Raw genomic sequence first — 26,333 nt, forward strand, 5'->3', positions numbered from 1 at the left:
CTTGAGATCGGGATAATACTCTCTAGCAAATTGGATTGAACTCACATGACAGTCTAGAAATGCCTAGGAGAGATATAGCCAAGCCCTTTCTTTCTTTTAACAGTATACAGCATGTCAAGTCTCCTTCCTATGTTAGGAAACAAAGCAACAGGGGAAAGGGCAGGTGCAAGCTTTTCATTGTAGGTTGTTTCTTAAAAAAAAGAAAGAAAAAGGGACAGCATCTACAGATCACTTTTCAAAGTAGTGGACGGCTGTCTTAGTGCCCTCATGCGTGCTCTGTCTGTCAGCTATCCCTACACACCTCTCACAGAGTGGAAGAGGGTGCTCTCCACAGGCTTAGTTAAGATATCAAAAGAAGCTACGAAACTGGCCACCTCCCCCTGAAGGGACAAATGAACTAGAACTCCAGAGACACAAGAGATATTTCACTCATTTAATTAGATTTCTTAGTCCTTTTATATGAGCTCAGCTGTCTGCTATCCAAGTAAAAACTGCAGAGCCCTACAGAAAATTCCAAAATTCTTAGCTCATTCTCTCTCCCCGTCCCCCGCTTGCCCACTTAACAGAAAGAACCAGGCGGTTGATGACGAGTTCAAGACGACTTTCAAGGTCTTTGGCCCATCTTTTTCAGAGTGCGATTCAGCTGAAAGAGACAGACATCTAATTACAATGGAATTTGGGGGGGGGGGCAGGGTAGAAAACACACACACACACACACACACACACACACACACACAAACACACACACAAATGGTACTATCCGAATTATGCATTTTTCACTCAAGGATTTGGGCACCATGCAAGAATGCCAAGTGCAGACATGGGGGAAATTAAACCACTTAGACCCTACCAAGATTTGAGGTCAGAACACAGAAGAGTTGAACATCAAATAGAAGTTTGCATAACTGCGTAAGTTGCAAAGGATTGCAAGGATATTGAGTAATTTAGTATTTAGTAACAGGCAGCAAAAGGCTCCCCTAAGCTAACTTGTGGCCCTCCAGTGCTGTTGGACTTTTAATTCCCATCAGCCCGAGCCGACAGACAGGGATAATCAGAGCTTTAATCCAAAAATTTGGAGGGCCACAGGCTCCCCACCCCTACCCATATGCCCAGTCTTAAACAAAATCATGTCCTGTCCATGTTCTTGCAGTTGGGAAGCAGCCAGCCAGACTGAAGTAGGCTGCATAAAACCTGTGCCCATGGCTCCAGAATCTTCCTTCAATGTATTTTTGCTTTCTTGGACTGCATTTTAGAATGCCGAATACCACTCTACTACTATCTCACCTCTCCGACATTGTGTGCTACATATTCCCAGTTCTTTCCCTAATCCCTAACCTAGCAATCTTAAAAAATTCAACCCTTAACTTACTGCTCACCTGCAAATCTTGTATTTATCCTTATTCTTACATCTTTAAGTCATGCACAGTACAGCAGATGATGCCCATCTGTTACCAAGAAGGGCACTCTTCCACCTGTGGTGCTGTGCTCAGTGCTTTTGGTTAACCCAGCTCAAAGTGGCACTCTCCATGTGAGTCAAAACAACACAATGGCTATTTCCCCTTCATAGAGCTTTCATTCGCTCCGGTGGGACTTCTGGTGATGCAGTGCCCTCTGTGGGAGAGCTGGAACAACTACACTATGTCCCCCCTTGAAAGCAGCAGGAGACAGAAGAGGGTAGTAACATTGGGATAACTCCTTCCACTCACAGATAGATGGCACTACTGCCATCTATGTTTTCATTTCTGGCATTCATGCCAATGCTGTTTAGATTTCACTCTCTCCTGTACAGAGACAGACACACAGACACAGCTCTTCCTCAAACCCTGGCTGAAAGCGTGCAGATAGGTCACCCCATCAAATTTTGCAAATCGTAACAATATTTCACCTGCTCATTCAGCAAGTAGCTTACCTCTTCAAACTTATGGATCTGGCGGATGAAGAAATCCCCATAGCGGCGAGCAACCTTTGTGTCTGCGATGTGGATCATGTCCTGCCAGGAGATAGGCAACAGTAAGGAACAGCCCAGGGGTGATAACAGGCAACAGCTCTGTATGAAGTTCACTTAGCCTAGAACTAGGGATATTTTTTTCAGATAGACTCCTTCCTTACTGAAGGAGTGAGGCCAACATTAACGTCTTCTTGGTGCCAGGTAAGATCTACATCTTTTCCCAGGCATTTGAAATAATCTGATTACTTGGCTATCTTGGTCCTTAAGCACTGCGATGTTTATTTTTTATTCCAAGTGGCTATCAATGATTTGTTTCTAAATGTGTGTGTGTGTGTGTGTGTGTGTGTGTTCATTCCCCACTTTCTGCAAGTTGCCTACAGACTGTTTTATGATGCCACAAATAAACATAATACTACTCCATACTTATAAAGAAGAAAAGGATAAGCCTGTCAGGTAGTAAGTCAGGGTGCTTCAACCAATGCTCTATCCGTTCAAGACTATCCTTGTATTCACCCCTCTCTCTAGGAAACTGATATATATATGCATGCAACTTCATCCAAGCAGATGAGAATGGGAATTGATTTGATGATGATGTATATCAGGTATCAGGATATAGCCCTCCAGATGTTCATGGGAGCTGGAAGTTGAACAACATCTGGAGAGCCATGGGGTTCCCATCCCTGGTTTATAATCACTAATGTATATGCCTTTAATCTGATGTATTTGCAGAAGATGAACTGGTGGAGAAAACTGGGTGAGTAAGGGTAGTTGATTTCTAAAGGTGGGAGTGAATGGAACTCTTTGGGACAAGATTCATAGCTTTGTCCCTTTTAGAATGAAATGGGGGGGGGGGCGCTGATAATACTGGGAAACAAAGTACCTCCTATGGTAGGTGGCACTATGAATTTTTTAAAAGCATGCATCTATTCTTGGGAGAGCCTCTAACCTCTGCCTTTCCTGGCTTAAATCTCATTTCCACTCCAGGAACTCTGCAGTGAAGAGCTCATTCCTAGCAGGTACCTCTGGCTGCCTGGAGATGGGCGCTCTAGGAACTCTGCAGGAAGCTGCTTTCTACCAAGTTAGACCACTAGTTCATCTAGCTCTGTCTTGCCTACTCTTAGTGGCAGCGAACCCAGGCTTTCAGACAAGAGCTTTTCTCAGCCCTACCTGGAGACCCCAGAGATGGAACAAGAGCCCTTTCGCACGCAAGGCTCTACCACTGAGTTATGGTCCTTCCCCACGTCACCTATGCAATCTGACCAACCCGGAAAGCTTCTTGCAAGGGATGGAGAGAGGTGAACAGACAGACCTTGTCAATGTAGAAGTCCACCTCGGAAGCAGACTGGAACTCGCCATCCAGGGCAGAGATGCCGCTGGTCCAGACCAGGTTCTTCATTTTGTGTTTGAAGACGAGCAACTGGATACGGAACTCCTGCTCTGTCAGGTCCAGGAAGCCGGCTAGCTTGGCAACTGGCATAGTGGTGTAGAGCTTCAGGAAGCTGCGGATGGTCGAAAGCTGGGCCTGTTGCTGGACCTCATCGGCAAAGACCTTCAGCTGCTGCAGGAAAGGCTCCTTGTGGTAGTTGGGGTGAACGTTGTCATAGTTGGGGACCACAGGGGAGAGGAACTTGGGGCAGGCGTAGCTGAAGAGCTCTTCGTACACCTGAGGGTCGCCTTTCTGCATGCGCAGCATCTTGTCCCCGTATTTCTCTCGGAGCTGCAGGTGGATGCTTTCGTCGATGCGCATAGGGTACATGGTGAGTGCAATGGCCAGCAGGGCGTGCATCTGCTCATTTTGTTTGTTGATCTGCGACACAAAGAAAGCTCGATAGAAACACTCCGCTTTGTATTTTCAAATCTCCACACAAGGACTTGTGCAGCACAGTGGCCAAAAGTCTGAGTGACAGAAGCCTCCAGTCAAATCTCACCTCTGCTTTGAGTTGACAGGTAACTTTCATGGAGACCAAAACAGAATAGACAGGCACACAGCCTGAACTGCCAGGGTTAAACTGAAAGCTGCCATTGGCCATTTCGCTACACGGATTCAGGCAATGGAGTCACTCTTACCCTGCATTTCCATAGTAAGGCCTATGTGCCCTTACACTGGTAAGTGAAGAGTGACAACTTCAGAAATGCCAGTTAGGAGTGCCTTAGGATCATACTCTCTTGGTAGCCTTAGGTAAGCCACTATGTAGAGATTTCTAGGTGTTATTAATGTTTTTAAAATGTTTTAAATATGTCTTATCTGCCATATATTTTAAGAAACTAAATTCTGCATGATTGTTCCCAAGATCCATTTGCATTTATGTTTGGATACAATTGGATGCAGTTTTGAATCAATATGGCAGACCGAACCTTTCAAAACTGCACTGATTTTTTTGGTTTCATAGAATTTCTGAGCAGTGCTGGATATGAGGCTGCTAGTATAAAATCCACAGAATAAAGTGTATTATTTTGTAAATTTGTTATTCCGCTCTTCCCCAGGACAGAAATGTAATAAATCAATCTTTTGAGTCTCTTCCTCCCAGCTGCAGAACAGGAATAACGATACTGATCTACAGGGCTGTTGTAAAAATTACTGAGATAATGTACACAAAATATTTTCTACAAGTATTACTATGTGAACCTAAGCAAATATAATGGTGCATTATTATAAACGACAAGCATGTTACTAACCCACAGGGAAAAGCCTAGAAATATGTTGTCCGGGGGGCGGGGGGGAGATGTCAAGAAAGCTTCCTTTGGCTATTTCCCACCTATTCTTACTCTCTATTACTTCCCTCCTCACCCTTCAGTTCCCCACTCAAAACAAAAGTTACTGAACTGACCTTTAAAGTAGATATATGCAATTTTGGTAAACAAGTTTAATTTGCACAGTTTATTCTGGACAGAGAACCTGGAGTACCTACGAATATGATAGCATCCCAAACAAACTCTTCCCACTACAATGAGACAGGTAATAACCAGAAGTGGAATGGCCTGGGTTGAGTTGCACCCTGACTCCTGAAAGATTTAATCAGCTGCATTCTGAAGGAGTTTGGCAGAAGATGTGCGTCCTGCAGGTACTATAAAATCTTCTAAAATACTACAGAATGAAGCAGCAAGAGTGGCATAAAGCAGTGAGGTTTAAGGCCACTGTACTCACACATCGCTAGCTGACTGAAACACTGCAAATAAGCCTTAGTGGGGCAATTACACACAAAGATTCATCATCCGTGATACCCAATACTGACTTACTGGTTTTAGGGATCCAGAGAACAAACTCAACAATTAATAAAGAGAGCAACGGTTTTGGCAGATCAAAACGATGAAACTGTTTCAAAGTTGGCTCCTACTATTGCAAGGAGGATTAATACAGTGAAGGGGTGGGGGGGCGCGAATACACACACAGAGAGAACATCACAGCTGGTATTAATGGCAGGGGAAAGTGTGTGAGCAATGTAATGAGAGACAAGGTCAGATTAGCAGAAGAAAACCTTGAAGGTGAAGACTAATTTTGATGTATTTGGGCCAGACAGTAAGGAACCAGGGAGAAACTGGCTCCTGAAAGATTTAATCAGTTGCCTTCTGGATGAAGATATAGGTCCCAGGAAGGCCAGGAAGTCTGTGGCCAAATCAGGCTTAACTGCAGGTAATATAAAATGGTTTTTTTTAAAAAAAAAAAAGGGGGGGGAGAAAACTTGATAATCTGGTTAGAAAGAACAATAAAGCAGCGATCTTGGTGTAGTCCAATTAAATACAATGGGAGTTACTTCTGGGTAGACAATGCATTAAATTACTCTGGACGTAGAGGAGCATAGTTTGTTTTACACGTAGCGCTAAGACATAGTTTATTTATCCTAACTATGGTTGTCTGAATGTGCAAACCCAGCCCAGCTAAACAATGTCTTAGCGCTACGTGTAAAACAAACCATCATGGTTTGTTGGCAGAAAAGAAGCCTTCCCCCACCCTGCTATGTTTGGCTACCTCAGCAGCTTAAAAAGGTAAAGGTAAAGGGACCCCTGACCATTAGGTCCAGTCACGGACGACTCTGGGGTTGCGGTGCTCATCTTGCTTTAATGGCCGAGGGAGCCAGCATTTGTCCGCAGACAGCTTCCGGGTCATGTGGCCAGCATGACTAAGTTGCAGCGCATGGAAATGCGTTTACCTTCCTGCCGGAGCAGTATCTATTTATCTACTTGCATGCTGACGTGCTTTCGAACTGCAAGGTTGGCAGGAGCAGGGACCGAGCAACGGGAGCTCACCCCGTTGCGGGGATTTGAACCGCTGACCTTCTGATCGGCAAGTCCTAGGCTCTGTGGTTTAGACCACAGCGCCATCCGGCGCCACCTCACCAGCTTACCATGCTACAAAAGTCAAGGGCAGCTGGAAAACAAGCCATACTTTAGAAAAACAAGTCATGATTTGTCTGCTTGTTTGTGAGACAACTTGCAGTTAATTGGACAAATGGAAGTTCAAACAAATAATAGTTTAGCATTGTGTACAAATTTGGTCTATGCCTGGGAGGAAATAATCAGCAGCATCAAGAAAAGGCACTCGGAACAGAACCAACAAGCAACTGTGTACCACGTGGCTTCAGGGCACCTTACCATCTCATACTTGTAGGTTGTCCTCTGGAACATGCTCTTGGTCCTCTGAATATACAGGAGGATATTTGCAAAGACACGGATGGCATCTTGGTAGCGTCGCATCATGAGGTATGCAAAGCCGACGTAATAATAGGTCGTGACCTGGCACTCTGGCACTCGTGAATACATACTCTGGGAAGGGAAAAGATTCAAGTGAGATGACTGGGGAAAATAATTTTCAATCACTACCGAGGACAGCTTTCTTCCAAAGGATATGGTGGAGGAATTCTGCTCAAGTTCTTTATGTTAGAAAGGGGATCAGTGGTGGTCCTGAAGTGGTACAACAGAGCAGCTCCATGCTATCTTTTTAAACCAGGCTTGGGGCTTCATACATTATTTATTCCAGTTTTACACTGGGCATGACTGTTGCCTTTCTAATAGGTGTAACATTTTATTTGATTTACTAACAAACCTTAGCAAAATTTACAATTTTTTTATTTTTCAGCATGAAAAAGGGGAATGGGGTGTGCCTATTTTCCTGCAGATGTACAAACATTTACACTTGTGTTCTCAATTCAATGTACTTGGTCACAACGGATGACAATGCAATTAACACTTTGATACATTTATCTGCTTTTATTGAGACCAGCATGTTTGTGTGTACACAACATACATGCTTTATTTAGAACCAGATGCTCAAGGATAAGATTTTAGATAGATAGACAGATAGATAGATAGATAGATAGATAGATAGATAGATAGATGATAGATAGATAGATAGATAGATAGATGATAGATAGATAGATGATAGAAACAAACATGGCATTCGGGAAAGGGCAGATAATTCCTGATGTAGTAAACAGGACTGGCAACATAGAGAAATGGGCAGGTCATATTTGTAGCTTGTCTTCTCTGAAACATGCTCTTGGTTCTCTGATTGATATTGGAGAAGTTCAGAAATAGCATCTTGGTGCAAAGGATAGAACATCCAAGATAACAGGACACCTAGCACTCAGGTACTTCAGAATATTAACTCAGGGAATGAAAGAAAATGACAAAACAGATGCTTTGAAGGAGATTCTTTGCATATTTTGAAATATACACCTCTAATTTAGAGAGCAATAAAAGGTTTTTTAAGAAGAGCTGGATTCTCAAAACTCCAAAATTTTGACTGTACCTGGAACTGAAAACGGAAAAAAAAAATCACAGTACCCTCCATTTACACAAAATGGCTGTACACACAGCACTTAAATGGTGCGACAGAGATTTATATTTGCCACACATGACAGCATAGGAGAGAAGAGCATTCAGAAATCATTAGGTGCACAAACCTCTTTGAAATCCAGAGGATTCCTCAACAACAAAAGTGAATGTAACACTCAAGAAGAGAAAAGGAATGTTCAATTTTAATGCTCTAGCATCTGGCAGGATTTGAGTCCTGTGCTCCGTTACCTTCTTGTTAAGTTCAATGTTCTCCAGAACCTTGATGGCTTGATAGTAATCTCCAAGGAGTGAATGGAGGCGCAGCAAGCCCACAAGACTGAAATAGCCCAACATCTTATAGAGAGAATGGCGGCCATACTCTCCAGCTACACTCTCAGGGTCACCTAGGGGAGGAAAACAGTATTTGCGTATTTAACAGGAATTTGAAAGTACCACTGTGCATTCTATAGCAGGACAGGGAAGAAAAGACCAAATGCAACCTTCAACATGTTGTTTTATAATCAGCTTGATCAGACTTTCCATACAGAAATAGTTTATTTGGATTAATCTACGGTAGGAGAGGCTAGATCAAGAACTGAAAGTGTTTTAAGAACTATTACAGGAGTTTGAGAATTTACTAGTTCCACTGAGATATTAGAAGAATCAGATCCTCCTGCCTGAACAAACATCCCTATTGTGCACATTAATCTATCCGAAATAAGCACCATCCTCTGGTTTTGTACTTACAGTCACTACTACATCAGTGTACACTGATGGAGTAAAAAAAGATCAATTTCAACATATATAAAAATGTAAGAGTAAGGAACAAATAGCCTGATCTATTTTTATTCAGAAATAAAACCAATGGTTTCAATTGGGATTACTTTCAAGTAAGTATGCAAAGAATCATGTCAGGAGTGGGAAACTGGTGGGCTTCCAGATGTTGATGGACTAAAAATCCCATCATCCTTGATCACTGACCATGTAGACAAGGGTGGATGGACCAGAGTCCCACAGCATCTGGAAGGCCACAGCTTCCCCACCCTGAATTACAACCTAAAAATTACAAGCCCAAACCCCACTTACTTGGAAGTAAACTCCATTAAATTCAATTCAACTACTTCTGAGAAGGCATAGTTACGCACTCAGTAAGCTCACTGAACTCAGCGACTTATTTCTGAGTAAACCTGCTGAAAACTGCACTATTAATGCATTGCAATGAAAATAATCCATATTATGCAATCTCAAGCATGCAGTTTACCAATTCAACTGAAGTAATTTACCACTAGTAAATTGTTTTAATGAACTGTTGATTGTTTTATGTATATTTGTTTTTCATCTTATCATTTATAGTCCGCTGTTTTTGTTTTTTTAAAAATGAGTATCTTATACTATTATGCAAACCGCTAAGACTCATGTTTGATTAAAAGACCTACAAAACAAAACAAATATATTCAAAATGAAGTTTCCTTCCTGGCTAATCTACACACTGGCTAAATCCAAGCATTAGATTTAAGACTATTTAGCTTCATGTAAACAAAGTGAGGATAGAATTAGCTTAACAGGCTTGCAGATTAAACTGTACCTATCACACAGATAAGGAGAGCTATAGCTCAAAGCCTCTCAGTGATAGGATTCTGGAGAAAGAATACTAATAAAGGTATTGGAGGATAAAACCACAACAAATTATGTTACTTGTAGAAAACTACACACATACAGAGCTGGTTTTATACAAGTGAGTTAATACAAGAGAACTTCCAGCCTCTACAGGTTTCCAATGAGGCAGGAACTCAGGGAATAAGGCTTTGTTTTATTATTTAATCTATTTATATCTTGCCCTTCCTTGATCATGGAAAGCAACACATTGTGGTGAATGCATGGTTCTTCATGTGCCCTCACACCACAACCTGGAACCACTTCTATTCTCTCTAACATGCACCTTTGATTCCTTCTTACCTCCACTAGTGTAGACCTCTAGCTGCCGGTTGATGTTGGATTTGTCCACCAGGGAATGCAGCACATTGAGAACGCTATGGACATTCCAGATCTTGGGGTTTGAACGCAAGAAATCAATTTCTTCATCTGACTTCTTGGCTGTCTTGCAACGGTACTGACTGAAGGACTGGAACTGTGAAGGAATATAGATAACAATGTTGGAGAAAACTGGGTCAGTATATATGTTCACTTCCAATAGTTTGTGCATAGAGTCAGAATACAAATCCCAAATAAATAAAGGAGTTTCCCAGAGCAAGGCTGGAGGGAAGGCAGTTTATTAACATGCATGCCCAAATAACAGAGGTCTCTAACTAAATGGTATTTTAAAGATGAGCAATTTGAGCAAGAAAAAAACTCCCTGAGGTTTCTTCACCCAGAAGTCAAATGGTGGCTACAAGAATGGAGGATCAGGGAAAACAGCATGGAATCAAATTCCAACTTTAAGCAAAAATCTCACCCAAAGCAGCTAGCAATTCACTTAAGTCATTTTCTGTTCAATATATCCACATTCTGTATCAAAGAAAATCAGATTCTAGATACAGAAAACATGTAAGCCAAGCAAGAGTCTGTCTAAGCCCATGTCTGTTTAGAAGTAAGCCTCTTGAGTTCAACAGAACTTACTCCTAGGGAAAATGTATATAAGATTGCAGCTTCAATCGCAGATGTCTCGGAAGTACTAAGAGCCAAGCAAAGTAAGAAGGTACATAACCCTCAATGAGAAGTCCTGAGCCCATATTGCCTGGTGCACACACTTTCCAGTTGACTACAGCTAGGTTTCTATTTCTTATGGCTTTCAAACTTAAAGCTACTGCACCTGATAGATGAATTCATCTATGATATCCCAGAGCCACTGGTTGGGCAGTTCCAGGGGAGCTGGTCCATCTGCATCTAGAGAAGAACATTCACAAGGAATTTATAGTGCTTAAGAGCCTGAAAGAGCAATACAATCCCCTTGATGTTGTCTGCTGGAGGGAGCAACCTGCATGCACAGAGAGCTTGGCAGATGAAAAGCTACCGTCGGTGGTATTCCCATAAGTGGTAGAAAGAATTGTGCTTCACAAAAGGGCATTCTGGGGCGTAGCAGAGCTGGCTATGGATCCATAGCTTCTCTGTTCCCCCAAGAGGGGCCCAATTTAGGTCCTTAGCTGTACCTGACTTGAGGTGACATAGCTAATTGCCCCCACTGCTTTCAGTATGTGTGGGTGGGTGAGGGGGATTAAGCATAAAAGGATCTGCTGGACAGAAAAGCTCAGCTAAACAGCCACCAACATTGTTTTGTGCGTGGGTAGAATAGAATTCTAGGTTGATTAAACCCACCCCTGGTATATAAATTATCCCTGTTTTCTCTTTCATAATAAAAGAAAGAAGTTATATATACAGATCCTAGGAACTCACTGAGAATATAGTTGAATAGATTGCAGTAGTTGTAATATGACTCAAATCTCTGTTCCAAAGATGGACCACCCTGTAATTAAAAAAAGAATCAGAGTTGAGATGGTATATAGCTTAGGAGTTTAATTTTCTGGGCTTCAAATACTAGCTGAGCATCTCACCTAATTATAAGCCCAAGTCAAGACAACCCAGGGATTCAAGGTGGATAAGCAACTGAATGAGTCAATTCACTTTCCATCACAGTACTTACACTGACTTTAGCATAGATGTGTCTATAATACAGCTCCTTGTACAAAATCAGGAAGACAGCATCTTCAAGAAAAAATAGATATATTATCTTATTTAAAATATTTGCTTCCTATTTTTTCACCCAAAGAATTGATTCAATTTCAAACAACTTTTGCTAACCCACTGCTCACCAGCTTGGCTAGGGCTGATGGCAGGAGGGTCCCATTGGGGGAAAAGGTGATAATAATGATAACGATAGTAACAACAACAACAAATCCAAAATATTTGGAGGACTTCAAGTTGGTGAAGGCTGATACAGAACAACCAAACAAGATCAAAACCACATCCAAATACATAAACCTTTCCAATCAACAGGAGAATGCCAGAAAAGGTGCAGTAGGAACGTAACAGAATAAAGCTTGGGGAAATAAAGTATCGTAATGAAAAAGAGAGGAAAGTGTTTCTCTCAAAATTACCATCAATTAAAAACTCTCTTCTCTGCGCTCAGACATTTATGAAAGAAGTAGGAATCTGCAAAACTAAAGGATCTAGACATAATCTGAAGGCTCCTTTGTGACCAAGCAGAAACAAGTTTCTTAGAACCCACACAATGGTGGTCGTAAGTATCTAGATTACATAGTGCAGATGCCTTTGGTCTCTTTCCCTGCCACCTCCCCAATCTAACTTTTTGCAGTTAAATTAATGCAGTTGAATTAATTGTCGGCCAATCGGCCATTACAATACAGAATAACTGTATCACAGATGTCAAACACAACTAAGTATTTCCAAGCATAAGTGGGGGCCCAGGTGAAAATGCAGCACAGAGTAAAGCTTGCTTCCACTCACTGCAAATTCCCAAACTGTCATGGTTCCATTTCTATTTATTTTTAATAATAGGTTAACTGTTCCAATGTATGACAAAGGCCACAATGAGTCTTTACCTTAAGGAAGTGATAAGGAAACCTGCAGCCCTCCAGAGCTCCATCAGTTCTGGAGGGCCGCAAGCTCCCCATTACTTTTCCTTATTAAGCTGACCAAGGGAAATGAAAACACTTACCATTTCCAACCTGCGGTGCAATAGCCTCTGCCTCTGGCCATGGTGTGTTTTTAAAGAATCTTTCTGTCAGTTTGGTCCAACTGCAACACACAGGAATGTTTAGTAAATCAAGTGCCTCACTCATTAGTACTAAAGAAACCAAGACATAACATGGTCAATAGCCATTAAGTCATTGCTGCTGCAACTTGCATTGCTTTTTACAATTTTTTAAATCAAACATATGTAAATATGGATTACTGATTTGCTGTGAGAAAGAAATCTACCATCTATAGACAGCAATAGCAAGACTTTTCATTTACACATGTCTGTTGGTGACACCTGAAGGACCCCCTTCAGAATGGAATGAAAAAAAGTCTTATTCTGCAAGGACTACAGCTCTGCAGCACAGAAACCCCCAGGTTCAACCCCAAGCATCTCTGCTAAAAAAGATCCTCAGTATTATGGCCTAGAAAACAACCTGCCAGAGATTTTGGACAGCCACTACCTGAGATGTTTTGCCAAAATAAACAGAACTAGGCTAGTTGCATGATTGGACCAACAATATAAACCAACTTCCTACACAAACCTCAGCTAACTTCCCAGAATTTATAAACAAGGCAACTGCTGCACATTTTTGTCCCATGAATTATTCATTCTCTTACAGGTGTTGATGTGAGGGACTCGATGAAACCACAAGACATTTGTATTTGCAAACTTCACACTTCCCTGAGAAAACTGAATCTTACCTGTTTTCATAGATGTCTTGGATCTCATAAACCTTCTGATCAATAACATCACTAGATACACGACTGGCTTGAAGCTCATACACTTTCTGGTCAATCAAGTCAGACACAGTCTTGTGAAAGTACTGGATAAAGTTTTTTATCACCTCAGGAATCACTTGATAGGTTTGCTGCTCATACTGTCTTTCATAGGCAAGATCCTGTTTTGGATCTCCTGTGAGACAGAAGAGATGAAAGAATATTAAAACAGAACAGGAAGATGTAGAACAAGGTGGCATTCCAGATGTTGCTGAACTCAAAGTCCCATAATCAATGCCAATCGTCATGCTAGCTGGACGGAAATTGGAGTTCAACAACACATGGAGGGCTACAGTTTCCCCACTTTTGATGTGGATTAATAGGAAACAGTTTGCACTCCAGCCTTCAAAAGCACTTGGCACTTAGAACCCCACTTCCCTTCATAATTTCTTTACATGCTTAATTTCCAAACATCCATACACATTACGTAAAATACTGGAACCCAGGAACAGCAAGATCGTTTTAATCTAAGAAATACAAATAACCATCATGTTTACTAAAAAGAAAAGTTTTAGGTCTTTACCTAAATGTAGGTCTTTACCAAATTTCGACATTAAATTTGGTAAATAGATATAATTCAAGTTTATCCCCCTCATACCAAATAAAATACAAGAATATAAAATCAGTAACAGTTTAATAGTTACTTTGCTCTGTCAAGATTTTCCTATTAATTAGTACTAATGGAAGGAGACAACATTGAGGGTAGCAAAGTAGCAGGAAGAAGGACCCTCAGCAAGAACCTCAGGTATGGGTAATTTATGGTGCTCCAGATGATGGATTACAACACAGGAAAAAATTTGGTTCTTTTAATAGTGGCCCAAAACATAAAATTCCAAACAATGTTGTAGAATTCTGATGCAGCACTTGCTGCTGGTAAAATTCTCTTAGCAACTTTTGTACAGCACCCCCTTTTTTTATTAAATATCAGCTCTGGCCTGTGCATATCCCACAATGTCCCGGCCTAATGTACCATGAAAACATCTTGTGTAGCACATCCACTTTGTCAGCATGTATTGGGAGTGGGCAAGGTCCATGTGTCTTCTTGGTACTCCAGGCCTAGAGGGGAGCCTCATTCCATAAGGACACTTTTTTCAAAAGCGGCACTCTGTTTGCGGACTGCCCTCCTGTTACAAGTACATTTCCATTTTGGCACCAAGTGAAGACATGTATCTGTCTAGTCAGGCTTTGTAGATTTTTAAGAAAGGAGTGAGTGGTGGGTTAACCTTCTCTGCTTATTTGTTTCTAGCCTAGTGTTTCCTGGTGTTTAAAAAAAATCCCAGCTTTTGGTTGTTGTACTACAGCCTGAGATGAGAGAGTAACAAAAACATTCTAAAAAGTTTTTTTGGGGGGGGGTTTAACCCCAAAAGATCTTACAATTTAGCAACAGTACTGATGAAGAGCATACCACCATATTTTAAACAAATAAAATAAGAACAAAATAACTCACCTGTGTGCATATCATACTCCCCTGGATAAGTATAGGGATCATATGAGCCCTGAAAACAGAGAGAGACCAGAATATCAACACACCTGACCAGTGTCAGATTTACGTATAAGCTAAACAGGCTATAGCTTGGGGCCTCACTCTCTCGGGGGGCCCCAAAAGGGAAAAAACCTGGATGTACATTTCCAAAATATAAGATAAAATCAAATCAAATAAAACCTACATACAGCAACAGTGTTTTGTGTTGTGTATGGACCTATTGGGTCCATAAATTACCATATAGCATACAGTGGTACCTTGGGTGAAGTACTTAATTCGTTCCGGAGGTCAATATTTAACCTGAAACTGTTAACCTGAAGCACCACTTTAGCTAATGGGGCCTCCTGCTGCCGCCGCGCCGCCGGATCACAATTTCTGTTCTCAACCTGAAGCAAAGTTCTTAACCTGAAGCACTATTTCTGGGTTAGCGGAGTCTGTAACCTGAAGCGTATGTAACCCGAGGTACCACTGTACATTCAACACAAAAAACAGCGACAATTTGTTATTGACAAAGGACAGCCGGACATATAAAGGGCCCCATTACCTTCAGTAGCTTGGGGCCTCATCAAACCTAAATCCAGCCCTGCACCCGACACACCCATAAGATGCTTTGCCCTTCCCCTACTCAGATGCGGACTGCCAGCTAACCAGAACGCGACACACCACGGCCTCGCCTTCCTTGGGCTGCTCGGCCGCCCGACAAAAACCGCCCTCGCCGCCTCCCAAGGCCAGCAGGGCTGCCCTCGCACCCCCAAGACCGGCCAGGCGAGTTATTTCCACCCGCCGACCAAGACCCCGGGTGGGGAGTGAGCAGGAGAGGCCGGTACCTCTTCGTAATCCTCCGCCGGGTAGGACATGGCGAGGCTTTCGGAGCGAAGGCGAGAGGAACGCACACCGCCAGGGAAGGAGCGTTGCGGCAAAGAAAGCGCTCCGGTCAGCAACCCGCGCTACTTCCGGTGCCGACCGTCGGCGGAAGTACTCCGGGTGTTCGCTGAATATTGGCTCTGGGAGGAACGGAAACGCAAGAAGCGGTTCCTTTGAAGCGCGGTTTAACGCGGGTTGTTGTGGCGCAGCACGACTGAGGATGAGCCCTGCTGGCGCATATTTGGCACGGGAGGGGTTAAAAGAATGAGGAGTGTGCTGTTGGAAAAGAGCGAAAGGCGCATTTAGCGCGGTATCCTATTCCCACTGGCCACCAGCCAGATGGAGGAAGCCTGGTGAGAAACATCTCGTTTCTCACAAGGTATCAGATGTAATAAACAAAAAAATCTGCAGTTATTCCTTTATGGGGGACACAAGAGCCCTTATAGAGTCCTTTGTAGGTTCTCCATCGGTCGGAGGAAAAAACAAGAGGCCAACCAGAGAATATTGAGAAGCAAAGCAGCTAGTAAGCCTGATCTTTATTGATCTGTTGCAACTCACCACACGCAGGAGGGAGGAGGAACCCAGAACAATGGCACGCAAGGCCTTATTTAGACATTTTAAATTCCCTGCCCTGGAGCTCAAGACCACCCCTCCATACATCACAGAAGGGGTGTAACCCAAGACCACCCCCCACATACCTACATCACAGAAAAGGTGGTTAAAACAGAAAATTGAATGTTGTTTTTCCTGTTTGCCAGGTTATCCGATTGCCTTTCCTGATAGTCTGTCACCCATTAAAATACTGATTACTCAATTCCTGAGACAATGGGAAGGCTCCCTGACCCCCTCCCTCCTTGCAGGGAAAACATTTGGTCAGTTTGGGAATCAAAATGGTTTCAGGTCGGACTTCCTGTGCTGATCTATGTACGTGCTTGGTTGGTACACGTATGAACATTTAACATATATCTAAGACCTCAAAATTCCTATCACAGTATGAAAGAAAATTGACAAGAATATCACTTCCCCCACCCCCTGTTGGCGTTTTAAAATACATCATGGCAGGCAGCAATTTTGCAGATAGAAATGCCACAATGTTAAAAGCTTCACCGGTTGAATTTACACAAGCAAAGGCCCAGGAATGTACCTTACGCCTTCTTTCTGCTGCAATTGCTTTGAAAGCATTTCTGAAATGGGGCAAAAATAGTTTTTATTTAAGGGAGAAAGCGAAAGGGTATTTTAACCTTGCTGTATAATGCAAATCATTGTGGATTCCTACATGTGAAAAGTGCAACAAAGGGAGCACTTTGCACATGTCTGGAGCTCCAGCCGGCTATCCCATCCTCCCAAGATACTCCATTTTACTTCCCTTCCACAGTTAGCATTCCCACCCAGCAACATTAAGCTTTTTTTATTAAAAGAAAAGAAAAGAAAACTATTATTAACATTAACAGCTTGGCCCGTCGATGTAGCCCCGCACATGGCGGATTCCTGCGTGGTGGCTCCTTTCTCAAATAAAACATCTCTTTGGCGCACGACCCCTCTTCTGACGTCATTTGCCCCGCCTCTTAGAGTCGCTCGCCTTCTGCCATTGGCTACGCGGCGGCTTCTGCGGAGCTCCTGAGTGGATGTTTGCGGTGGCGGCGGCCGGACTATCTCCTCTTCCCTCTTCCCCCTCCCCCACCTCCTGGCCCCACATTCTATTGTTCCTATGGTTACGCGAGTTCGCTCCCGCCTTCGCGCTCTGAGCCTGGGCCCGCTTCGCTTGAGATCCGGACGCGCAGTGGCGCCTCGACGGCGGGGATGGAAGGCGGAGGCGCCGGCAGCGCGGGAGACCCGAGTCCGGCCTCCGCGAACATGTTCTCCCTGACGGGCCTCGGCGCCGCGTTGCGGGCCGTTCCCGAGGCGCCGGATCCCGCCTCGCTGCACTACCTGCAGCTGCCGTGGCAGTGCGAGCACCGCGTGTGCAAGCTCGTCGGCCGCCGCCGCAAGGCCGCCCGGCTGCACCGCAAGGTGGGGCCTACCGGCAAGGAGATCCACGGTGAGGGGCTGGGCGCGGAAGGGGGCTGTCCCCGTCCGCCTTGTCGGCGCGCCGCGTGAGGGAACCTCCAGGCCGACGCCGGGCCTGTGCTGGGAAAGATTTGTCCAGGAGATTGGGGGGACGGTGGTAGCCCAGAGTGGCTGGGGCAACTCAGATGGACGGGGTATAAATAATAAATTTAATATTATTAGTATTTATTATTGGTAGCCTAGAGTGGCTGGGGCACCTCAGTCAGATGGGCGGGGTATAAATAATAAACTTTTTTTTAACTATTGCACGACTAACAAGCCCAACCTGTGGCATGCTTTACTGGGAGGAAATCCTAATGGGTTCAGCAGGGCTTGCACCCATGCAAATGTGCATTAGGGGAGTGTAACTTCAGTGTGGATTCTTGGGAAGCTGTGCCCCAATAAACACGCACAGAGTTGGGCTTCCATCCCAAATGTGTTTTCTAGGAAGTGAGGCCTGTTGTGCACTGAATAAACAGCCACAGGACTGGGCTTTCATGCTTGGTCACATGGTCAGGTATTTCAACTACACTGCCTGGAAGTTGTGATCCACTGTGCTTCAGCTCTTATGTTGCTCTATTGAAGACCCACTGTAGTGTAGCGACCAAAGTGTGCTTATGGGGCACAAAGTACCATGCTGAGCTCCCCAGAAAAAGGGTGGGATGCAATAGTGACACACAAATCTGAATTAACTATAGTGGCTTGGTTTTATAGTAACTGGAACCTTCATTTTACCTGTTTTACCTATTGAAGGTTTGGGGCATGTTGTCTTGATTGGGAGTAGAAAGGGTATCTGAAGTTTAATTGATCTGTTTTGAATAATTCTGAGTATGCAGCCTTACAAGAGCAAGACTATTAAGCATGCTTATGCAGTGGAAAGACCACTGGAACTTGCTCCTGGGTAAGTGTGCATAGGACTGCAGCCCAAGTGAAGTCAGTTTTGGCTTTGCAGAACCTGGAGAAATAGCAAGCAAAAGAGAAGGGGGAAAGATACTCTCTTCTGGGTCACTGCATGGGAAGAAAAGAGATGGGAATACCCTGTCCAGTCACACTTGTCTCTTTATACAAATACAGCATCACTTGAAGAGTTTCTTCAGAGTGCACTTGTATGAGAGGGTGCAAAATGAGGAAGTGATTTGAGAGAGAAAACAGTTTGCAGGTAGACTGGCTACATGAATGCAGCCAGGCTGTGGGTAAATTTACACTCCCATGTACAAGATGGGGCAGTGCAAAACCTTCAAAATCTTTTGTAAAACTTTACAAAATAATGAGACTATCAGACAGGGTGGGGGAGGCCTTGCTGCTGTTTGCACCTGTAGTTTTTTTTTCTTAACAGATGAGCGCTCTTGCACAGGAGTTATATGGTGGGGAAGCAGATGGCCTTCTAGATATTTTTTTAAGGAGCGCATATGAAAGTAGAATAGTGTTGAAATGCAGGAAATACCCAGTTTAGTGTCAATGGGAATTGAACAAGCACCTTCTGCATGGCAGTCAGAATGAATATTAGCTAGACAAAAACTGTATTTAGCTGGGTGAAATAAATTGCATTATGTAAAAATCTTAAATGCAGACATAAATTAGAAATATTATTTGTATAATCAGTCCTAACTTTTATCATGCATATAACATAGCATTATGTTAAGTTCTTACCTTTAAACAATTACAAATGCCATTCCATTCTTTGTAGTTTCTTCTTTGTTTCTAATATTATATAAAATTATACTACAAATCCAAAGCCCTCTCTAGGTTTTCTTATAATTTAATTTGGTCATCGGTACCATGCTTAGTAAGTTTCTATTCCATTCATCTAATAATGGAGATTGCTGACTTTTCCAGTTTTTCTGACATTTCCAGTTTCCCCCCTTCAGTATCAGAGCAGTTAATTAACATAGTTCCTGCTAACTTTCAAAGGTTGTATCCCATAAAATAAGTTCAGCCTTGTGAAAAGGTATGGCTTGTGTACAGAAAACGAGAAATGAATAAGCATCTGTTTTGCAAAACCTGAATTATTATTTTTTAGAACAAGCCTAGGAGTCAGGAATTAAGCAGTTCTTCTTGTCCTATTTGCTTTCCAAAAAACTCACCCTCTCTTTTTCCACAGCTTTGAAACGCTTGAGAGAAGCTGCCAATTCTAATGATTTAGAAACAGGTACGGTTACATGATTTGGGCCCTAGTGTATATCTTTGTGTGTGGTTGTCTTCTACATCAGTTCTGGTGATGTGTATCTTGTAAGCTAGAAATGTGGCCAGCAAGAATGTGGTTTCCTGCATGGTAAGGAGAATGCTTTGAACTGTGGATTTCGGTGGTTTCAAAATCCCCTTGGAAGGAACATCTTTAAAAGACTCTTGTCAATAGATTGAAGGAAATTAGTGGACTGAGGAAGTATCTAGTGACCCAGCTATAAGCTTCACTTATTTAAAGCATTTTTACCCACTCTTCAGCTGTCAAATGCCTTCAGAGTAGCTTACAACAGTCCCTCCTAAGGAGGCCAGTGCCCTCAAGCCAGAATCCATTGTGCACCTCACCAGGCCTGCCTCCTCATTTTGGCCATGCCCACCTGCCCTGTACCTGCTGCCAAATCTGACATCATATGTGGGGCAGATGAAAGGGGTTTGCAGGCAAAACCTCATGCAAAGGGCTTCAAAAGACTTGGCTCTTTGGCAAATCCTGTAAAGTGCTTGAAAGGCACTTTGTGAAATATGCATTTGCCCTGCCCAGCTATCAGATTTGGCTCAAGGGGACTTAGTTGGGGCGGCGGGGAATAACAATCTAGCCCACCAGCTAGATCTAGTTCCACAGCCCAGACGCAGAAGTTGGAATTTGAATGATGAATCACCAACAGAACAGCTCTCTGACTGCTGTCTTGTCTTCCTTGGTGGCACCAGTGCAGCAGCTTCTGGAAGATGGGGTGGACCCCTGTGCAGCTGACGACAAAGGTCGAACGGCCCTGCACTTTGCTTCCTGCAATGGAAATGACAGCATTGGTGAGTCACATTGAAATGAGGTGGGCCTGTCAGCTTCTGGCCCCATTTCTCCAGGATAGATTGCTAATCATTTTCTTTCTATCTTTAAAAGCTGAGCTTCAGAAAACAAACAAAAAAACCCATATCCTTTTTGCAAGCATCCCAGCCAGCTTGTGCAAGGAGACTGAGGAGTGATGTTATGCACACTGATAAAATTTTGGAATATTCTTCCTAAAATATTGTGTCACAGAAGATTGTCAGAATATTTCTGAACAACTTCAAGAGGAGCTGAAGTTTTGTGTCATGAGTCCTGAAATGTTTAGTTAAAAGAATCTAAGAAAGCAGGAATAGGAAGGAACTTTGAAAGCGCCAGAAGCTCCTTCCAAGGAAGAATGGCACATTGGTGCATATGATGGCTTCTTAATACTCTGTGTGCAAACTTAAAAGAGTTTCAGGGGACATAAAATAGGCATTTTACTACAGGAGATCCTAGTTCCTGTGGAGCCCTTTGTGAGGGATGGATTTGGGGAGATTCAGGCAAGGGTACTTTTGCCATAAGAGATACGATTGCTCCCCTTCTTGTTATCATTTAGAAGGGCTCTAAAAATGTTCTTCTTAATGTCTGCTTTTAGTGAGCGTATATAAGAGCTAGGGGGCTCTTGGTTTTTTATGGATGGCTGATGGAATTGAAGTAGAAGTAGTATTGATATTTCTAAGTCAGTCCAAGAGCCTTTTTGGCTAAAGGGTGGGGTTTAAATGCAAGAAACCAATCATTAAAAAGTGAAATGTTTTACTGCTACTATGATTAGAGCATTGCTTTATGTTATATATGCTTTTAAAATTTGAATGGTAACATATTTGTAACATTAATGAGTCGGCTCTGTTGAATAGCCAGTCTTATCGATTGTAGAGGTAAATAGTTCAGATCTGGTGGGTTTTCTTTGGCCATCATGTTCAAGACACACTTAGGATGGGTCTGTTTGTGTTTTAGTGCACTTGCTTTTGGACCATGGAGCCAACCCAAACCAGCGAGATGGGCTGGGGAACACCCCCCTGCATTTGGGTAAGCGTCTCTCACACCCACCGGACTGCAGCAATCTTGTCACATTTGGCCTTACCTTTGACCTGCCTATTTCTTTCCTTTATATCTTCTTTCCTTCCTTTGCCTCACAGTAGCAACTTGTGTGATTAAATATATTTGGATTTTCTTCAGCACTACAAGGAGAGAGTTAGAAGAAGCTGTTCTGCCTTAGGGAGTTTGAAGCCAAACTGAGGCTAGATTTGTATACTGCCCTATACCCATAGATCTCGGGGCGGTTCGCAACACAAAATGACAATATAAAAAACACAAAACACATTAGGAGGAACTGAAAGTAAATGCAGGTGAAGAGTTTCTCCTGGCTATGCAGGAGGACGAAAGATGTGTGCATGAGGTTTTGCTCTGAATTGTTCCGGCTTCTGGGTGTAGCACTAAAAGCCATGGTTTAGGTTACATGCCAGTGGGGGCATTATCTCTAGAATCCTTATCGCCATACTGTTGAAAGTGATTGCTGAGGCAGTATTGGCTTGTTTAAGGCCGCCTAGGGATTCAGAGTTGAGATATTGAGGATTTCTTGGCACCTTTGTGAGAGTGCCATGTGCCAACCATTACCCCATTAAGCAGAGTCTGTCCCCCACCAAGTTACTGTAACTACTTAGTTGTGTGTCTCGTGTTTTCCCTCCCCAGCTGCCTGCACGAACCATGTACCCATCATCACCACACTGCTTCGTGGAGGTAATGCCAATTAGAAAGCTGCCTTCTCTGTTTATAGATATCCGGAGGGGGCTATCTTCATCCTTAAAACACCGTTTCTTCTTCTGCATGTGCATCTTCCAGGAGCTCGAGTGGACGCCTTAGATCGAGCTGGAAGGACCCCTCTGCACTTGGCCAAGTCGAAGCTGAACATCTTGCAGGAGGGCCTCTCACAGAGTCTGGAAGCTGTGTGCCTGGAAGTAAAGCAGGTGATAAGGATAAGGAGAATGGGTGGGCAAGAAATCTAATACATAATATAGTATAATAGAGCCTGGTTGCAAAATGTTGATCTTCTGTGCATAGAAGTTTCTTATGGAACTTTTTCCATAAAAGCCATTTTCCCTCCAGGAACCCTTGAGGAAAACAGGCTCCTGCCATGCGCTTCTCAGATTTAATATGCATATAAAATAGGGGAAAAGTCCAATCTTAATAGTAGCAAAGCAGTCTGCAGATCTGAAAAGTATATTTAGTTTGTTTCTGTGCCAGTGGAAAAGCCATGGTGTTTGCCCCCATTTAGTTCTCATTTGTTCTGTTTTATTTATTTCAAATGTGCTTCCATTTTATTTCAGAATTCATCAAAACCTATAGCAGAATTACAGTACTTAAATTTTGACCTGGTACTTAGAAGTGTGAACCCTCTCCATTGCTCATAGTAAATCCCATCTCTCCTATGCTGCTTGTTTCAGATCATCCAGATGTTGCGGGAATACCTTGAACGCCTCGGGCGCCATGAACATCGGGAACAGCTGGATGATCTTTGCTCCAGGCTACAGAAGACTAGTACAAAAGAGCAGGTGAATGAAAGACAGGGGGATTTTGTATATTTAATTAAAATCTGACTTAACCAAGTTTAAATATATTTCAGTGTTGCAAAATGACAGTGCCTTTTTGAGACTCCTGAAGGGTAGAGAAAAATAGATTTATTAAATGATACACTTTAGTTACAAGACATTGTGGGGGGGAAAGCTTTAGTTTAATAATACTTTGTCAAATTGGTGACAGTACATTACTTTCTGTTATTAGAAACATAAGGATGAAAAGTTCAAGACCCATCAGTACAGTTGGAGAAGTTTAAATTTTAAAGGCTATCCTGATTTCAACAGAGCATTGCCCACTCCACTTGCACGTGGTTCTTCTTGCTAGAAGCAATGTTGCAATAGCTTTGCTGTGAAAATAAAATTATTTAGTAGCTGTGGCTCCACTTAGAAGGAAAAGCCATTGTCCTGATTTTTTTTCCATCAAATCTGGTACAGGAGGGAGCTTGTGCAACTCTGCTTCTGCATGGCAGCAGATCCTTTTAACAGTCCCAAGTCTCACTGTCAGCCCTCATGAATCGGGGACCAAATTTTAAACTGTGGCTTTTGTTGATGAATTGCACCATTTTCAAAGCTTGCAATGGTCATTGTTGAAAAATTATTATTATTGAAAAATGATTATTGTTTAAAAAAAAAATTATCTTTTCCTGACCGTACCCATTCTTCAAGGTCTCTTACCTTTGTAGACATACTTCTCTTTACTCTCTGTCCTTCAGTAGCAGAAATTTCTCTGGCTCAACAGGACAATACCAAGTCCCAGTCTTCGTGAATTAATGAATTCTGTCACCTCGCAAATTTCATTTCCTTCATCGTATTCTTATTTGACTTCTGTAACATGTTCTTATGCTTTTTTCCTCCCCTCTGGAAGGTGGATGAGGTTACTGACCTCCTGGCCAGCTTCACCTCCCTCAGCTTGCAGAAGCAGAAGATCGAGAAGAGGTAACGGGATTTCCCACTGTTCTCTCAATCAAACGGACAAGCCTTGGGAGAAAGAGCAACTGGAGCTCCTCAGCAAGACTTCAGCCTTGCTGCTGCTGGTACCAGGCATGCTTTTCCTATTGGATATATTTGCTCAGCTTCCCAAGACTTGTTGGGCCACTATTACTGCCGTGGAAGCTTCCTTCAGGACAAGAGGTTCATACTGAGGCCCTGACTTTCAGAACAATGAACCACTCTTTTTTTTTTTTAATGCATCAGTGACAACTGTTTTGGTAAATGCGGTTACCTTGTACAGGGGAGTTGCCCCATTTCAGAAGCATCTCCATGGTCCTACAAGTGACAAATCCAACGTCCTTTGAGAACATTTGGGGAAACTGAAGCTGTTGGGCACAGCATCCCACACAAGTTGTCTGACTTCTAAGGACATGAATTGTTGAGCAATTGCATAAACAGTGAGAAACTACAACCTGTTGGGCAACTAAGTTTTAAAGGAGGGCTAAACTGAGAAAGGGCTAAAGGGCCAGCAATGCTGGCTTTGCCCACTAAAATGCTATTTAATTCCCTCCTCCTTTGTCCCATCCTCCAAAATAGCAGTGGAAGATTTTTACAGGGTTCTTTGCTTATGCTCCCCTCTTATAAACCATATCACTTTCATTTCCTGCCTTTCTCATGTACCTGCATCGGTAGCTGAGGTGTGCAAGAGAAGAATTCTGCCAAAATCTCTTGTCTGAGAGGGCAAGTAAGAGACTTAAAGAATTCCTTGCTTGCATCTGTCAGCTTGCACCGATTTTTTTTGCATAGTTATGGGCCGCCTGGGATTCAGGCCTAATAGGGAGCTATAATGAGTCGCCAGGCTACCCATTGCCTACTCCTGCTTCTTACTGTTCCTTGGACTTTCTTTTGCTCTCTGTGCCAGTGAACATAATCTAGATCAGTCCTCAAAAACCTGAGCTGGAAGTAATGGTGTCTCTCAGGGCTGCTTCATACACTACTTTTCTTCCTTCAAAGACAGGACTGATTCAGAAGTAACAGAAAACCATAGTTTGGCAAGTTTAGACGCAGTGACAAATCACAATTTGTTCTGAAACGGGAACAGAAGCTTTAAATCCCTACACACACACAAGTAAGGGAGAGGGAAGAGCGTGAGCCCAAGGTTTGTGATCACAGCAGCAAACCAAGCCAGTACTCCCAATGTGGATATTGCCATAAAGGGAAGAGAGAGAGAGGTTGCTTTCTCAGTGTGTGGGCACATGCCTAGGACAGATATTTTCTTGATGACAATGCTGTACGTTGCTTTGGTTGAATGGGCCTTGGAAATGTATGTCTTCCCATTTGCCTGTCACTGAAGCGGGGGAAGCTTGACTTCTCATTCTGCCGCTAAAATTAAAAAAGACTAAGCAGCCCTTATGCTCACAATGAGAGAAGAACTCGTTTTGCCTGATACATGCCAACTCATCGGATTCAAGGATGTTGCTGCCACATAACAGCATGTATTGACTTCAGCCAATCCACATTTTTTAATCGGAGGAGGCAGGGGGCATTTGTAGCAAATCCATTATTGTGGTCTGATTCCTGCATCATTGAAATTCCAAGGCTGCTTCTGAACCTTGAGCCTAGTAGGCTATTATGACTGTCTTTTGTTGTTGCTTTAAAAAGTGTGCTGCTTTTGTGAAAGACAAGATTTAATGGGATTCGTATCTTTCGACAGAAGTCCACGTTTTCGATTTCACAAGCTAAGCAGCTTTGATAGGAGAAATCCTGAATGCTCAGGGGAGGAAAGTTGGGGACTGACTTGACTCTGACCTTGCCAGAGCTGTCACTGTGAATACGGAGAACTTTAATACAATGTGCAAGGAGGGTGGGAGGTGATTTGAACTTTTCCATTGTAAACTTCAATAAAGTGCTGTCTGCTTTCAGGGTGGCTTTGCACATTTCTGCCTGCCTACTTTTCCTCTTTCTCCCCCACCGCCCTGTTGCCTTCTCTGCCTGGGGCCTGGAGGTGGACTCGGTAGTTTCTTCACTTGAGCAAACTGCATTGAAATGAAAGCTGACAGTGTCTCATTGCCTTAAGCTCAAAGACGGAGGCAGTCTGTAGACCTGATGTAATTTGCTGCCTCCGTCTTGTGTTTGCGGCTCTGATCCCACGGTTGCGGCCTCCTAACTCTTAATAGACTGGCTGAGGACTCCATGAAAATCAATGTCTCTGCTACCCCCTGCTAGTTTCCTGGCAGTCACTTA

The 26,333-nt window shown here is 43.0% G+C and overlaps 2 protein-coding genes across 2 annotated transcripts; one reads left to right on the forward strand and one right to left on the reverse strand.

The window, feature by feature from the left end:
- Nucleotides 1-419: 419 nt before the first annotated feature.
- On the reverse strand, nucleotides 420-15,654 carry EIF3L (eukaryotic translation initiation factor 3 subunit L). The gene is made up of 13 exons (XM_083400704.1): nucleotides 15,503-15,654; nucleotides 14,640-14,688; nucleotides 13,118-13,328; nucleotides 12,393-12,472; nucleotides 11,358-11,419; nucleotides 11,111-11,180; nucleotides 10,530-10,603; nucleotides 9,677-9,848; nucleotides 7,970-8,124; nucleotides 6,539-6,709; nucleotides 3,258-3,755; nucleotides 1,910-1,990; nucleotides 420-643 (listed from the first exon to the last, which is right to left on the reverse strand). Exons 1-13 carry the CDS (start codon nucleotides 15,530-15,532, stop codon nucleotides 605-607), a joined length of 1,692 nt encoding a protein of 563 aa, XP_083256830.1. The 5' UTR covers nucleotides 15,533-15,654; the 3' UTR covers nucleotides 420-604.
- Nucleotides 15,655-17,139: 1,485 nt separating this feature from the next.
- On the forward strand, nucleotides 17,140-26,011 carry ANKRD54 (ankyrin repeat domain 54). Its single transcript, XM_083400705.1, has 8 exons — nucleotides 17,140-17,577; nucleotides 19,687-19,734; nucleotides 20,472-20,570; nucleotides 21,541-21,612; nucleotides 22,276-22,323; nucleotides 22,426-22,550; nucleotides 23,028-23,135; nucleotides 24,025-26,011. The coding sequence occupies exons 1-8, from the start codon at nucleotides 17,340-17,342 to the stop codon at nucleotides 24,097-24,099; spliced, it is 813 nt and encodes a 270-aa protein (XP_083256831.1). The 5' UTR covers nucleotides 17,140-17,339; the 3' UTR covers nucleotides 24,100-26,011.
- The last annotated feature ends 322 nt before the right edge of the window (nucleotides 26,012-26,333 follow it).

This window comes from Podarcis tiliguerta, assembly GCF_965153285.1.
Source record: "Podarcis tiliguerta genome assembly, chromosome: 10".
Taxonomy (NCBI): Eukaryota; Metazoa; Chordata; class Lepidosauria; order Squamata; family Lacertidae; genus Podarcis; species Podarcis tiliguerta.

Bases quoted from the DNA above. Each gene is read 5' to 3' on its own strand.
- EIF3L (XM_083400704.1), bottom strand. From the start codon at position 15,532: ATGTCCTACCCGGCGGAGGATTACGAAGAG. The intron at 14,689-15,502 runs GTACCGGCCTCT...CTCTGTTTTCAG, and splicing joins CGGCGGAGGATTACGAAGAG to GGCTCATATGATCCCTATAC. The intron at 9,849-10,529 runs GTGCAGTAGCTT...ATTCCTTCACAG, and splicing joins TAGATGAATTCATCTATCAG to TTCCAGTCCTTCAGTCAGTA.
- ANKRD54 (XM_083400705.1), top strand. From the start codon at position 17,340: ATGGAAGGCGGAGGCGCCGGCAGCGCGGGAGACCCGAGTCCGGCCTCC. The intron at 20,571-21,540 runs GTGAGTCACATT...TTTGTGTTTTAG, and splicing joins CAATGGAAATGACAGCATTG to TGCACTTGCTTTTGGACCAT. The intron at 23,136-24,024 runs GTGAATGAAAGA...CCCCTCTGGAAG, and splicing joins AGACTAGTACAAAAGAGCAG to GTGGATGAGGTTACTGACCT.